The sequence below is a fragment of the Microtus ochrogaster genome, chromosome 8 (assembly GCF_000317375.1).
Source record: "Microtus ochrogaster isolate Prairie Vole_2 chromosome 8, MicOch1.0, whole genome shotgun sequence".
Taxonomy (NCBI): domain Eukaryota; kingdom Metazoa; phylum Chordata; class Mammalia; order Rodentia; family Cricetidae; genus Microtus; species Microtus ochrogaster.
The window spans coordinates 81,129,047-81,142,472 of NC_022015.1; the positions used below are offsets into that span (position 1 = coordinate 81,129,047).

At 48.8% G+C, this 13,426-nt stretch overlaps 1 protein-coding gene across 2 annotated transcripts in view; it reads left to right on the top strand.

Moving 5' to 3' along the window:
- The window catches only part of Rbm20 (RNA binding motif protein 20), a 186,145-nt gene that overhangs the window by 120,803 nt on the left and 51,916 nt on the right, over nt 1-13,426 (top strand). For both annotated transcript variants that reach the window (XM_005352473.3, XM_005352474.3), the window contains exons 2-4: nt 8,409-9,501; nt 10,891-10,952; nt 13,247-13,338. In XM_005352473.3, the coding sequence (XP_005352530.1) occupies nt 8,409-9,501; nt 10,891-10,952; nt 13,247-13,338 (1,247 nt within the window). The remainder of the gene's footprint in view (nt 1-8,408; nt 9,502-10,890; nt 10,953-13,246; nt 13,339-13,426) is intronic.

Here is a 13,426-nt window from a genome sequence, read left to right on the forward strand (position 1 = left end):
AGATCTTTTTCTCTTAGAAGAATATGTTACTTAGACGTGTTTGCGGCCATAACAAAAATGTTCAAGAAAACCAATTTTTATTGAAAGGGGTTCGTATGCCATGGTACATATGTAACGGTCAGAGGACAATTTGTGGGAGTCTGTCTTCTCCTCCTACCACATGGGTCCCAGGGATTGAACTCAGAGAGTCAGGTTTGGAGGTCAGTGCCTTTATCTGTGGAGCCAACTCCCAAGCCTGAGAAAACGGTTTAAGGGAGGAGAGATCCACTTCAGCTCCAGCAGCCTCTGGCTGTGCTGGCTCACACTGTTCTTTCCGGGCCTGCGGTGAAGCAAAGCATGATGGTAGCGAGAGCATGCTGGGACAGCTGGTCCTTGATGGTGGCTGGGGGCAGAGTCAGGTTAGAATGAACTACAGCAGAATAAACCCTTGAAAGACATGTTTCTGGCGACCCCTTCCAACACCCCTCTTAGCTGTGAGCTGAGTCAATGGATCAGTTAATCAGTTGATGAGGTTAGCACCCTCATGTTCAACCCCCCCCCCCCAACAATGTCACCAGCAGGGACCAAACCAACTCCTGAGTTCCTTAGGGACACTCCCTATGCAAGCCCTAGGAAGTGATAACAAGGGCTTCACACAAAGGCAGCTCACAGTGCTACTAAAATGACATGTCATGTGTTGAAGGTGTCGCAGCAGATAGCCACAGAACTGTTTCTGCTGCTCATGGGAACATCAGTGTGGCCAGAGTTGAATCCTCAACCCTGTAAAAGAGTACCCCAGACCACGCTCCATCTTGTGGGGGCTTCTCCTCCCAAATCCCATTTCCAGTAGGTGGGTATAGATGGAAGTTTCTGTCCTGCCTGGCCTGTAACCATTCAGTACCAACAAGACACAGAGGCTTGTATTAATTATAAACTGTTTGGTCTATTAGCTCAGGCTTATTATTAACTAGCTCTTACAACTTAAATTAACCCATAATTCTTATCTATCTTGGTACCTTTTCTCAGTGCAACATTTTCATCTTGCTTTCTTTGTGTCTGGGTAGCAACTGCCTTTCCTCTTCCCAGAATTCTCCTAGTCTGATTGCCCCACCTATACCTCCTGCCTGGCAACTGGCCAACCAGCATTTTATTAAACAAATATGGGTGACAAATCTTTACAGGGTACAAGAACATTATCCAGTAGCAGGTGGTACTGTATCTGGGCTGTGCTTGGAGGAGCATTCTGTTTTCAAACCCCCCAGAAGTAGGTCTTTGGTTGGCAGGCACTTATACCAAAGTCATTGCCCAGGTCTCCCTGCAGTGATATGTTAGTTCTCTCCCTTAGTCCTTGTTTCCATTCATTCCTCAGGAGACACTGGTGGGAGCCAGAGAGCCAAGGGTCAGTGTAGGCCTTGGAGAAGAGCCGAAGTGAGTTAAATGCATATCATTTAAGCAGGTGGTCTTCTTTAAGCATTGTTGTTGCTAAGGTAGGATAGGGCCTCACGGTGAAGCGCAAAGCTGGCTCTAAATTCCTGTGATTCACTTGCCTTAGTCAGTCGAGTTCTGGGATTGTAGGGGCATGCTGCCATGTCCAGTTTGTGACATGAATGGGTTTTGGTTTCTCTCCCCCCCCCACCTCTCTCTGTATGTGTTTGCACATAGAGACCAGAAGAGGGCATGGAATCCCCTGGTACTAGAGTTACGGGTAGTTTGGAGCTGTCTGGCTTGAGTGCTGGGAACTGAAATGCAGTCCTTTGCAAAAGAGGCAGCCGCTCTGAAGTGCTGAGCCATCTCTCCAGACACAGCACTGTTTCTATTTAACAAGCTAAGGAACTGCTCTGGGAGAGTCCAGAGTAGAGCCAGGCACAGTGGGCTTAAGGGCTCCCTGGAATCTTTCCTCGCTGCCTTTGCCCCATTTCAAAGTTGCTGCCCTCAGGGCTGTCTTTGTTCTCCGTCAGCCTTTCCTTAAGTGATGGCTTGTTTAACAGCGTGTGCCACTGCACCTGCATGCAACCCATTTCTACTGCAGCTTGCTTGGATAATCAGCTGGGACAACCGTCATACCCCCTTTCCACACGGCAGCATGAGAAACCTCTAAAGTCAGCTTCTCCTCCATATCGCTTAACCTTCCATATCATGAGGTTGGCTAGTTTGCCTTTATGTAATATTTTAGTTTGAAACTCTTCAGGGAAATGCTGCTTTAATTAACTTTTTTTCTAAGCAGACTACTAAATTTTAAATCTAATTATATACTATGAATTTGTTGTAACAGTTAGTGGCTCAGAGATAAAACCTTGGGCTGGGGCTGTGGAGCCCTCCCAAGCCTCTTGATAGACTAGGGCCTGTACGGTCAGCTGCTGCTTCTGTGAGTGGGGACCAGACTCACGGAGGGCATCTGATGGGCACTGTCACTCTGGGTGAGGTGCACGTGAACCCCTATGCTGTGTACTGCCCGGATTCTGCATCTGCTGGTGATGGCCACACATGGTGTAGACAAGAAAATGTGTATCAAATCCTGTGCCACCTATTCATTCTCTGGACAGGAGATCCTTGGTCATTGCCTCTGGAGAATGGGAGCAGGGGCACAGGAGAGGACCAGCTAGCCAGGTGTGGTGGCACATAACTTTAACCCCAGCATTTGGGGCGTGGGGCAGAGGCAGGCAGATTTCTGTGAGTTCAAGGGTAGTCTGGTCTACACCGTGAGTTCTAGGACAGCCTGCACTGTGTAGAGACCCTATCTCAAAGAAAGGAAGGACGTGCCAGCATGGCGTGTTTTCCCAGGTCTTAGGGAATGCTTTGCATGTATTGCATGTGGACGGTACTCCGTGCCCCTCTGAGCGATGGGGTGACTCGTGCATCAGGCTGGGTAATTGCAATCAGTCATTCAAGGGAGAGGAGGATAGGCCTTGGTTAGGCTTTTCCAAGCTAAGGTGATTCTCCCAGGCACTGGAAGCTGGATGATCCTGGTTCTCACTGAGGTTTCACCAGCGGCCACCTGTGTGACATGGGACAAGTTAACTTTTGTGTGTGGTGATAAGGGATTGAGAGTGGCGAGTGCTAGCATCCTGCAGTCCCAAGCTTTCCCTGTTTGCTGCTGTCCTCACAAATAAAGTGAGCTGGCTTTTAAGAGTCCACTGTGTTGGGGTGCACCATGTAGCTGGGTTGGTAAAAGAAGGGGGGCTCTCCAAGATGAAATTTTAAGGCCTATGTGGAAGCAGGAAGGTCCAGCTTCTCTAATGGACTGAACCCCGAAAGTCATACAAAGACATACTTATTGTTACCCAAACTATTTCCTCATACCAAGGTCCCTAATCTAATTCACATGTCTTACTGAAGGACAGCATCACAGGCCCTCATGACTTTGGTCCTTTATTATGTATTGTTTGAAATACACAATAATACAAGAGCCTCAGGTGTGCCTGGAATGTCTTGTGACCAAAGTCATGGGACGGCGGCGGCCATGTTCCTTCAGTAAAACAATTCTACAAATTGTGGAAAACAATCCCTGTTTTGCACAAGGATTCTTCAAGGTCAAGAACAAAACAGCTGTTCATTCTAACATCTATCCCAGGTACAATGACTCTGCTAAATCCCTACTGGGAAGTTCTTTGGTGGGCTTAGCTTCCCCACCTCTTGGATCATCCCCTCATGTCCTCTGTGCTACCCAGGCTCCTAGCAGGATCTGTTCATCCCCACAACACCCAGGCAGTACCCAGGCCCACCCCAGCTTCTCTATGCAGAGTCACCCTTCATGTCTGGGTGTTTTGGGGAAACCGTATTCATTTCCTGTTGCCGCGGCAATAAAGCACCACACGTTTGATAGTGCAAGGCAATATAACTTTATTACATTTCTGGAAGTCAGATTCTAAGATCAGCCTCAGTAGATTTAAAGTCAAAGTGTCCTCAGGGCTGCCATCTGCCCAGGCTCTTCAGGAACCTCCCTATCCCCTCTTTTTTTGGAATTTCTCAAGGCTGCCTATGCTGTTTGGCCCACAGTCTCGTCCTCCACTTCCTCAAACACCAGTGCATCGTTTTCTCTTTCTCTGGTCCCTGTTTTCATCTTCTCTCTCTGACTCCCGCCCTCATCACTTTTATGATTATACCGAGCAGGCCTTGGTAACATCCAGGCAATCTTCTCTCAGCTCAAGGTCCTTAATTTAATCACCATGTAAAGTCCTTGTTACCATGGAAGGTGACTCTCATGGGCTCTGCAGATTAGAACGTGAATGTCTTTGCGGGGCCATGATTCAATTATCTATCCAATTTTTCTTAAAAATAAGAAAATATTTAGTTATTTTTATGTGTCTGGGTGTTTTGCCTGCATGTATGTCTGTGTACCATGTGTGTGGAACCCCCTGGAGCTGGAGTTACTGAGAGTTATGAGATGCCATGTGGTTTCTGGGCATTGAACCTTGGTCCTCTGAAAGAGCAGCCAGGGAGGGGTCCTAACTGCTGAGCCATTCTCCAGCCTCTGTTTGGTTTCAAAATCTAGACTTGGAGAGGAGTGTGTTGAAATGCCTGTGCTGTGGCGGGGTGGTGAGTGACTGTACACAGCTGTTCAACGGCAAACTCCATTTAGTAGCTGTGCACTAGACTCTCCCTTTTGAACTGTTTGAGGTACCTTATCTACATAAAGTATGTTCTGCCCACATCTCCCAACTGCCAGGTTCCATAAGCCACAGCCATTATCTTCTTCCTTATTTTGTTCCTGGCAGTTACCACATACACCCAAGAGTGAGGAAGTCTTCTGGGAAAAAGCAAGAAGCTCCAAGACTCACTGCTCCCCCCTCCCCAGCTTGATTCTTTACACAAATGAGAAAGTAACAGCGCCGTCTTCATCTGGCTCTGAAATGTGTTTGTATTAGGATTTGAGTGTGGGTGTGCCTCGTGTTCTGGAGACGCTCTTCAAACAGAGCAGTAAAACCTTGAAATAGACACTCCAAGAACACTGTAAGCATATAAATGTCATCCACCCTCCCCTCCCTCCCTCCCTTTCTTCCTTTTTTTTTTTTTTGAGACAGAAGACTCAAACCCAGTCTATCCTCAAACTCAAGTACTCATTACCTGACCCTTCTCTCTCTACCTTTTAGGTGCTGGGCTTACAGGTGTGTACTGCCACCTAGCCTGGCTAGGTTATTAACCCTTCAGGTAAAGGGTTTTAGGGCTTTTGCCCCACTTCAATAACAATTCATCTTTTTCTGATCTAAGATTTTGGTTTAAAAGGGCTATTCTGTGTGGATGATTTGTGTGAAATCACTTCTGTGTAAGGTTAAATAAAACTGGGCACAGTGAGAATTTGCAAGATAAAGCAGAAGCTGGAAACATCTGGTTCTTGGTCTGCTTGCGTGCCTGATCTGAATGGTGCTGTTCTGGTCTGCTTGTGTACCTGATCTGAACGGTGCGGTTCTGCAGCCATTCCTGTATCTGACTTACACACCTGCTGCGTGAGTGGCTTTCCTTACTGGGAGATGGTTCTTCCTCGCATAGCCTTTCAACACCCAAGAGGAGAACTTCTACCAAGAACTTGCTCCAGCCCAGAATTCAAGTTTTAAAAACACAGCTGCCTTCCCTGGGGAAAACATAGCCAACTTTGTGCTCCTCTGGTCATAGCAACCATGTTGGCACCTCATTAGCGCCTTGTTTGCGAGGACAGTCTGTGTGGTGGACAAGCCTGGGTGAAGATTTGCAAGCACAGTCTGTGTGGTGGACAAGCCTGGGGGAAGAGCTGGCCCTGTGCTGGCAGGTTTGGGGAAGCTGAATCAGCCTTCTAAGTCTCAGTGGTACACAAGTCGTAATCATGCACCTGACGGGACCATCCCTCCTTTCGGTTCATCTTGACTGCGTCAACAGTTGTTGGCCTCTCTCACTCTGTTCTTGCTGGGATTGTTGTGCCACCCAAGGGCCCTGCAAAGCTTGGCTGCCACCTGCACAATCCCCAGAGGGAAAAGGCCCAGAATACCATTAGCATCGTTCCTCCTCTTTCCCCATATCTCAAAACGCAGCCAGTCTCAGAGTCCAGCATGATTCCTCACACAACAGGGAAAAAGGAACAAAGCCTTTTTTTTTGTAAAATCTGGCATGGCAGTGTGTTTTGTTCTTGTACTTAAGTGCAGATGGGATCTCACTTCAAACATGCAAGCAGCCCAGGAGGATGCACACGGGGCCCAGAGGGTTCCACTTTAATTGTGGGGTTGGGGTTGGGTCCCACAGGCTGAACCCACTTTCCTCAATCACAGTGAGGGTTCAGAACTCTACCTTCTTGCTTTACAAAACTGAAATGAAAATGACCTATCCAGCGTGACCACTGAGAATGCACCAAGCCCCCAAGGGTCACGAGCATCACCGGGTGAGCTCATATAGTCTCGCTGTCTCTCTACCTCTTCCCAGAGAAACCTAAGCATTCCTCAAAGGAGCACTGGAGAGGGAGGTGTGGCCTGCCACACCCTTGTTTGTCTGCCTTTTTCTCTTCTCCCTAACCCACCCCCAGCCTCTTCGCTGTCTCCTTCTTTCCCTCCCTGTTTTATTATATTGAGCTTTTACTGCCCAGTGCTCGTGACAGCGGAGACGGAAGGACACGGCTGTGTGTCCCTTTCCAGCTTCATCTTCCTGAGCAGTTTGATTATGCAGGCTGCCTGGTCCATCAGTCTGGACTCCAGATTTCACAACCCCATCAGATGCCCCAGAATTCCATTCCACCAGATCCAGAACACATTTCCTGGTTATGTTCATTTCTCACAAGGAGAACTTGAGACCCAGAAAATATGGTTTACCCAAAAGCCTCAACTATGGACGCCACATATACCGGCTTCTCTGGGAAAGTCTGTCCCATGTGTAGGCAAGGCCATTCCCGGTTTGCCCAGAAACACAATAGCCAACTGACATGGGGCACAAGAAAGATACGTGGCAGGGCTGGCTCCTCCTGCCTCTCATAAGGTTCTGTGAAAACTGACCAGCATTTTCTACTTCAAATGTAGATCTTTTCCATTTATAATATTTTTGGTCATTGCATATACTACTTCTGTGTAAAAAGCCGTCTTATTATTTTTGGATCTGGACTGAGGACCAGGATGAAAATGTGTGTCATAAATATATATGTAGTTCATTCTGTGTATAGTTTTCAAGCCAAGAAACATATGGGTTTTCTCATATGATTTAAGTGATAATTTTTTTTGAACCGGTGATTTTTGCCAAATTCAAGATGATGCTTATCAAATGGCAGTGATGAACTCATCATTATGGGAGAAGAAAGCAAGAGCCAAGTGGGGAGTTAGCATGTTGGGAGTTAGCACGTTGGGAGTTGGCATGTCGGGAGTTAGCATGTTGGGAGTTAGCACGTCGGGAGTTAGCACGTCAGGAGTTAGCGTGTAGGGAGCTAGCGCGTCGGGAGTTAGCATGTCGGAGTTAGCGTGTTGGGAGTTAGCATGTCGGAGTTAGCATGTCGGAGTTAGCATGTTGGAGTTAGCGTGTCGGGAGTTAGCATGTCGGAGTTAGCGTGTCGGGAGTTAGCACACTGGGCTGGAACAGAGCAAGTCTCTATAGATACTTTATGTATTATTATTATTATGAATTATGGGGTAGGCATGTGCATATATCATGATGTGCCTGTGGAACTCGAGAGGACAGCTTGTGAGAGCCAGTTCTCTCCTCCCACCATGGGACCTGGGGATCGAGTCAGATGTCAGGCATGACAGCAGACACAGCACTCGCTGAAACAATCCCTCTGGGCCTGGAAAAACTTTCTGAATGTCTTAAATGTTCCAATAACAATGTATATATTCAAAATGAAATTGAAAATGGTTACTTATGTTTTTGTTATATAGATATAGCATAATTTACTCTGCTCAAACTCTGTCTCCCTATTATTGGATGTTTCTAATTTTCAACCATTAAATAATGTCATAGGGACATTTTCAATTATCAAGTTTTGCCTTGGGATGTATTTTTCATAATTGAATTATTGAATCAGAGACTATGACAGTAATGACCATGTATTCCAAATCACCTTTATCAAAGATATATACATTATCTTTGTCTGTGCTTTGTTTTTTTGAGACAGGATCTCACTATGTAGCCCTGACTGGCCTGGAACTTGCTATGTAGATGAGCTAACCTCAAATTTGAGACATCCTGGTCTCCTACAGCTCTGGGCTACCTTACCCGGCTGACACTTTTTTCTACCTTATCTCTCAATGGTGGCATCTGTTTGTAACTTTGGAGGTTTTGCTAGTCAAGCATTTGTGTGTAATGCTTGCTTCCAATCACCAGGGAGACTCACTGTTCTGCCATAGCCTTTTGTATTGAAGATTTGGGCATTCCCTAACATGTCAGTACTTGTTTGTAGGATCTATGAAGTGGGGTCTTCTTTGCATGGGGGAAGGGACCACTCACTGAAACCTAGCAATGCATGTGCACCTCTTGTCTCCTTACAGTGCTGCCAAGCTCCTGGACAAGGGCCCCTTCTCAGTCAGTAACCAGAACCCTCTGCTCCCTTCGCCAGCCAGCCTCCAGTTGGCCCAGCTACAGGCCCAGCTCACCCTCCACCGGCTGAAGCTGGCACAGACAGCTGTCACCAACAACACAGCGGCCGCCACGGTCCTGAATCAAGTTCTCTCCAAAGTGGCCATGTCGCAGCCTCTCTTCAACCAGCTGAGGCATCCGTCTGTGCTCAGCACCCCACACGGACCTACTGGGGTTTCCCAGCATGCTGCTACCATACCTAGTACCCCATTTCCATCCAGTACAGTTGCCTTCTCACCCCCTAGTCAGGCACGAGGCCCGGGACCTTCCGTGAACCTCCCCAGTCAGCCCCCCAATACTGTGGTGGTACACCCCTTCAGTGGGGTGATACCTCAGACCACTGCCCAGCCGGCAGTCATCCTGGGCATTGGAAAGGCTGGGACAACCCCAGCTACTGCGGGGTTCTATGAGTACGGCAAAGCCAATACTAGCCAGGCCTACGGTTCTGAAACGGAGGGCCAGACTGGCTTCTTGCCAGCCTCGGCCTCGGCCACAGCATCAGGTAGTGTGGCCTATGAAGGACACTACAGCCACGCAGGGCAGGACGGCCAAGCCGCCTTCTCTAAAGACTTCTATGGACCCAACGCCCAAGGGTCACATGCAGCATGTGGGTTTCCGGCTGATCAGGCTGGGGGCATGAAAGGGGAGGTTGGTGGGCTGTTGCAAGGTACGAACAGTCAATGGGAGAGCCCCCCTGGATTCTCTGGCCCAAACAAGCCTGATATTGCAGCAGGACCCAACATGTGGCCTCCGCCTGCCAGCCAGCCCTATGAGCTCTATGATCCCGAGGAGCCTACCTCAGACAGGACCCCTCCTGCCTTTGGAGTTCGGCTTAACAACAGCAAGCAGGGGTTCAGCTGTTCCCGGCGGAGGGCCAAGGAGGAGCAGACGGTGCTGTCCGTGAGGCCTCTGCAGGCTCAGGAGCTGAATGACTTCCACGGCGTGGCTCCGCTTCACCTGCCACACATCTGCAGCATCTGTGACAAGAAGGTGTTTGACTTGAAGGTGAGGCACCCTAGGAAGGCTGGGCCCCAAGGGTTGACTCTGGGGCACCTGACTTGGTCAGGTCCCCAGGGTCCTTTATTAAAGCCATAGGTTGTAGACCCCAAAGGAATTTCAGAATTAAATCAGGGTCCTTTCAATGCTTTAAGGCAGGTAGGAGATTTCTTCCCCTACGTAGATGAAAAGCAGAGATCGCCTGCTCCCTTTGAAGGCTTTTCCTCTCTGTCCGTTCTAGAAGCTATAGACCCTTCAACATAGACTCTGTACTGAGTTTGAAAGAGGGTCAAGGGTAAAAGATCAGTTCTCAGGTTGGAAGCAGATAAACCATTAAGGAAGACTGCCAACTGTATCGTGTGGAGGGGGAGATTTCCGAGGCTGCCCCCCCTCCCAGTGGTGAAATACTTTGCACTGCTGTGAACAAGAACCCACACGGTAGAATGTTTACTCCAAGGAGGACTGATAATGCAACAAAATATTTCAAAATAATAAAATGTATGTAGTAACAGCTGACATACATTAAACTCTTTCCATGTGCTGGTGGTAACCATGTGAGGTAGACACCGGGGTTTGGTTTTTGTTCTTGCCTTACTGTGTTGAGACTGGGTCTCACTGGGCTCTGGCTGATCCTGGGCCCATTCTATAGCTGAGGCTAGCCTCTGCCTTCCTGAAGACTGGGGTTATAAGCGTAGGCCTCCATGCCCCAAGAAGGTAGATGCTACCATTATGCTCTTTTCACAGATCAGAAATTTTAGGCCCAGACATAGATGATGGGACCCAGACTAGAGTGTGATGGAGTAGGGATTTCATTGTGGCTGTGGCCTCCCTGAGTCAGTGTTGCACCAGCCTGCTCCCAGCCTGTCCCAGAGCGTAATACAGTTCCTATTCTGTGGGAATCACAGCGCAGGGTGTCCTTCACCGCTGCTCAGGTCGTGTCACCCAGATATGTCTCTGGGACTTGAGGGAGATGCGCTTCCCTATGTCCAGTGTGGACGCAGTGATGGCAGTGACCCCAGCAGGCGCTGGAGGTCATGGTCTCGCAGGGCCTCTCCTGAGGCTTTAGAAGTCACTATACCACAGACCAGAGAGAAGCGGGTGGCGTTTCTCTGCGGAGAGGAAAAGCATGAGGTCAGGAGTCTACGGAGAGGAGATGAGGGAATCTGACTTCAAGTCTGGGTGGTCATCCAAGATGGACACAGGGAATGCAGATGAGGGTTGACCAAAGGGACTGAGAGTTGGATTGCAGCAACTGGGGTGGGAGGCGCAGGAGAGAAAGGGAGAAGAGGTGTCTTTGTTCCAGCCTCTGGGTACCCAGAGCTCCCTGCATGCCTGATAGTAACAATCCTTGTCCTCTGCCCCCACCCCCACCCCTGCCTCTCTGGTCTTCTCATCTAGGACTGGGAACTGCACGTGAAAGGGAGGCTGCACGCCCAGAAATGCCTGCTCTTCTCTGAAAGGTGAGCGCACTCCAGATGGTTCCATGCCTGGGCTCACCGAGTGTTCACTAGGCCGGGCACAGGGAAACTGCAGAGAACCCAGCAGGGGAAGAAAGCCCCATCCTCCGGGAACATCCACTTAATGCAAGCACAGGAGCTCCGATTGCTGGTGTGACTGCCAAGCAGAAGGCAATGCTGGAGAGATGGGAACTGTGTGCCTGTCACTGCCTCTTGGGCACATTGTATTGCAAAGGGAACGACTTGGGGAGACCTCTCTGAGGCTGCCTCCTGGGGGTGGCTATGGTATGGGGGAAGCTCACTCCTACCAGACAGAACAGGATTTGGAGGTTTGAAGGCTTGCCACTCTTGTGGACCTGGGGAATAAATATCAAGTCTGACCAGCACAGAAAGACAGGAGAAAGAGGCAGGCAGGGCCAAGTCCCAGGTCCTGGCCCCTGGGCTGGTGTAAAGACTTGGATTTTTTGTTTGTTTGATTTTGTTTTTGTTTTCCTGTGAGTGTGATTGGAGCTGGTAGGGGCTTGAAGGAGGGAGCGATGCACACAGGACCCTCAGAACAAAATGCTGGCCGCCATGCTGAGAATAGATCCCAGGGTGAAGGCCTACCGTAGAGGTCAGTGAGGAGGAGGTTCTCTGACCCAAGGATGAAGAACAGACAACAGCAAGGCCTCCCATTGTTCACAATCGCTAAAAAGTGAAAGCGACTGGGGGCCCATTGGCCAGGAACCGACCAACCAGTGTGGCCTCTCCACACAATGCAGTGCCACTGAAGTCTCTACAAGGGAGGAAATTCTGACACACATAATTTTGATCTGTAAATTCCACTCCTGTGAGGTATTTTGGAAGCTGAACAGTCTGGGATTGGTGGGAACGGAGAGTGGGTGTTTCCCAGGCACAGTTTCAGTTTTATAAGGTGAAGGGTTCTGTGACTGTATTTAGCACCCTTAAACATGGGCAAAACGGTACGGTACATTTCGTGTTTTGGTACCTTACTACAGTTAAAAGAATTTTTACGAAGGCCCCCCTTTTCTTTGTGGTGGTAAAGCTCATCACAGTCTTACAACCAAGCAGCAGTTAGCACATTCACAATGGTGCTGGTCTCGCTAACATCCACCTATCCCTCCCCACCAAGCCCCCGGGGACCAATCTATTCTGCTCATGGGTTTGCTTCTCAAGGACATTTCATGTAAATGCACCCCTATAGCCTGACTCTTTAAACTTACCATATCTTAGGAGACTCATCTACATCATATCACACAAACAATATTTGCTTTCTTACATACCACATTTCTGTGTTCTCCATGGTGATGAAGGCTGTGAGCAGCCACACATGAATTTTTATTTATTTTATATTTTTATTTTATTTACACCTGAGTATTTTTTTCTTTATAAGGCCTCCCATGGGGAGTCAACAAAGTCTGGCATATCAAGTTGAGGTAGGACCAAGCCCCTCCCCCCCCACATCTAAGCCAATCAAGGTATCCCTCCATAGGGAATGGGCTCCAAAAAGCCAGTTCATGCACTGGGGATAAATCCTATTCCCACTGCCAGTGGCCCCACAGACTGCCCAAGCCACGGAACTGTCACCCACATTCAGGGGGCCTAGTTTGGTCCCATGTAGGTTCCCTAGTTCTCAGTCCAGAGTCAGTGAGCTTCCACTAGCTCAGGTCAGCTGTCTCTGAGGGTTCCCCATCATGGTCTTGACCCCTTTGTTCATATGACCCCTCCTCCCTCTCTCTTCAACTGGACTCCAGGAGCTTAGCTTGGCCCTGTGCTTAGCTGTGGATCTGTACATCTGTTTCCACCAGTTAGTGGGTGAAGGTTCTATGATGATAATTAGGGTGTTGTCATCTGACTACAGGGCAAGTTCAGGCCCCCTCTCCACTGCTGCTTAGAGTCTTAGCTGGGGTCATCCTTATGGATTCCTGGGGATTTCCTTGGTGTCAGTTTTCTTGCCAGCCCCGTAATGGCTCCCTCTATCAAGATCTCTCTTTCTTTGCTTTCCCCCTCTGTTCCTCCCTCAATTTGACCATCCTATTCCCTCATGTTGTCCCCCCAGTCCCCTTCATCCCCCCACCCCTCTCCACCCTCCCTTTACTCAGGAGATCTTATCTTTTTCCCCTTCCCAGGGGCATCCATGTATGACTCTCTTAGGGCCCTCCTTCCAGGCTACACCTGAGTATTTATTGTATCTTTTTTCAATTTTGGGGTATTTTATACATCAGAGCAGAATTTGGGGTCATATACTCGTTTTTGTTTAACTTCTTGAAGAAACTGATTGTCTGACTCTCCTCTAGTGCTGGCCTCCGGTGTATTCTTGCATCAGCAGAGGGGACACTGTGCTCCTCCCCAAACAGCACAGCTGCTTATAACCCCACTGGAAATGAGGGTAAGTGGAAGGGGCCTTCAGATGGCAGCTTGCAGCAGAGTTAACAGTCCTCAGGTTTATATTCCACCATTGAGATCCAGGACTTCCG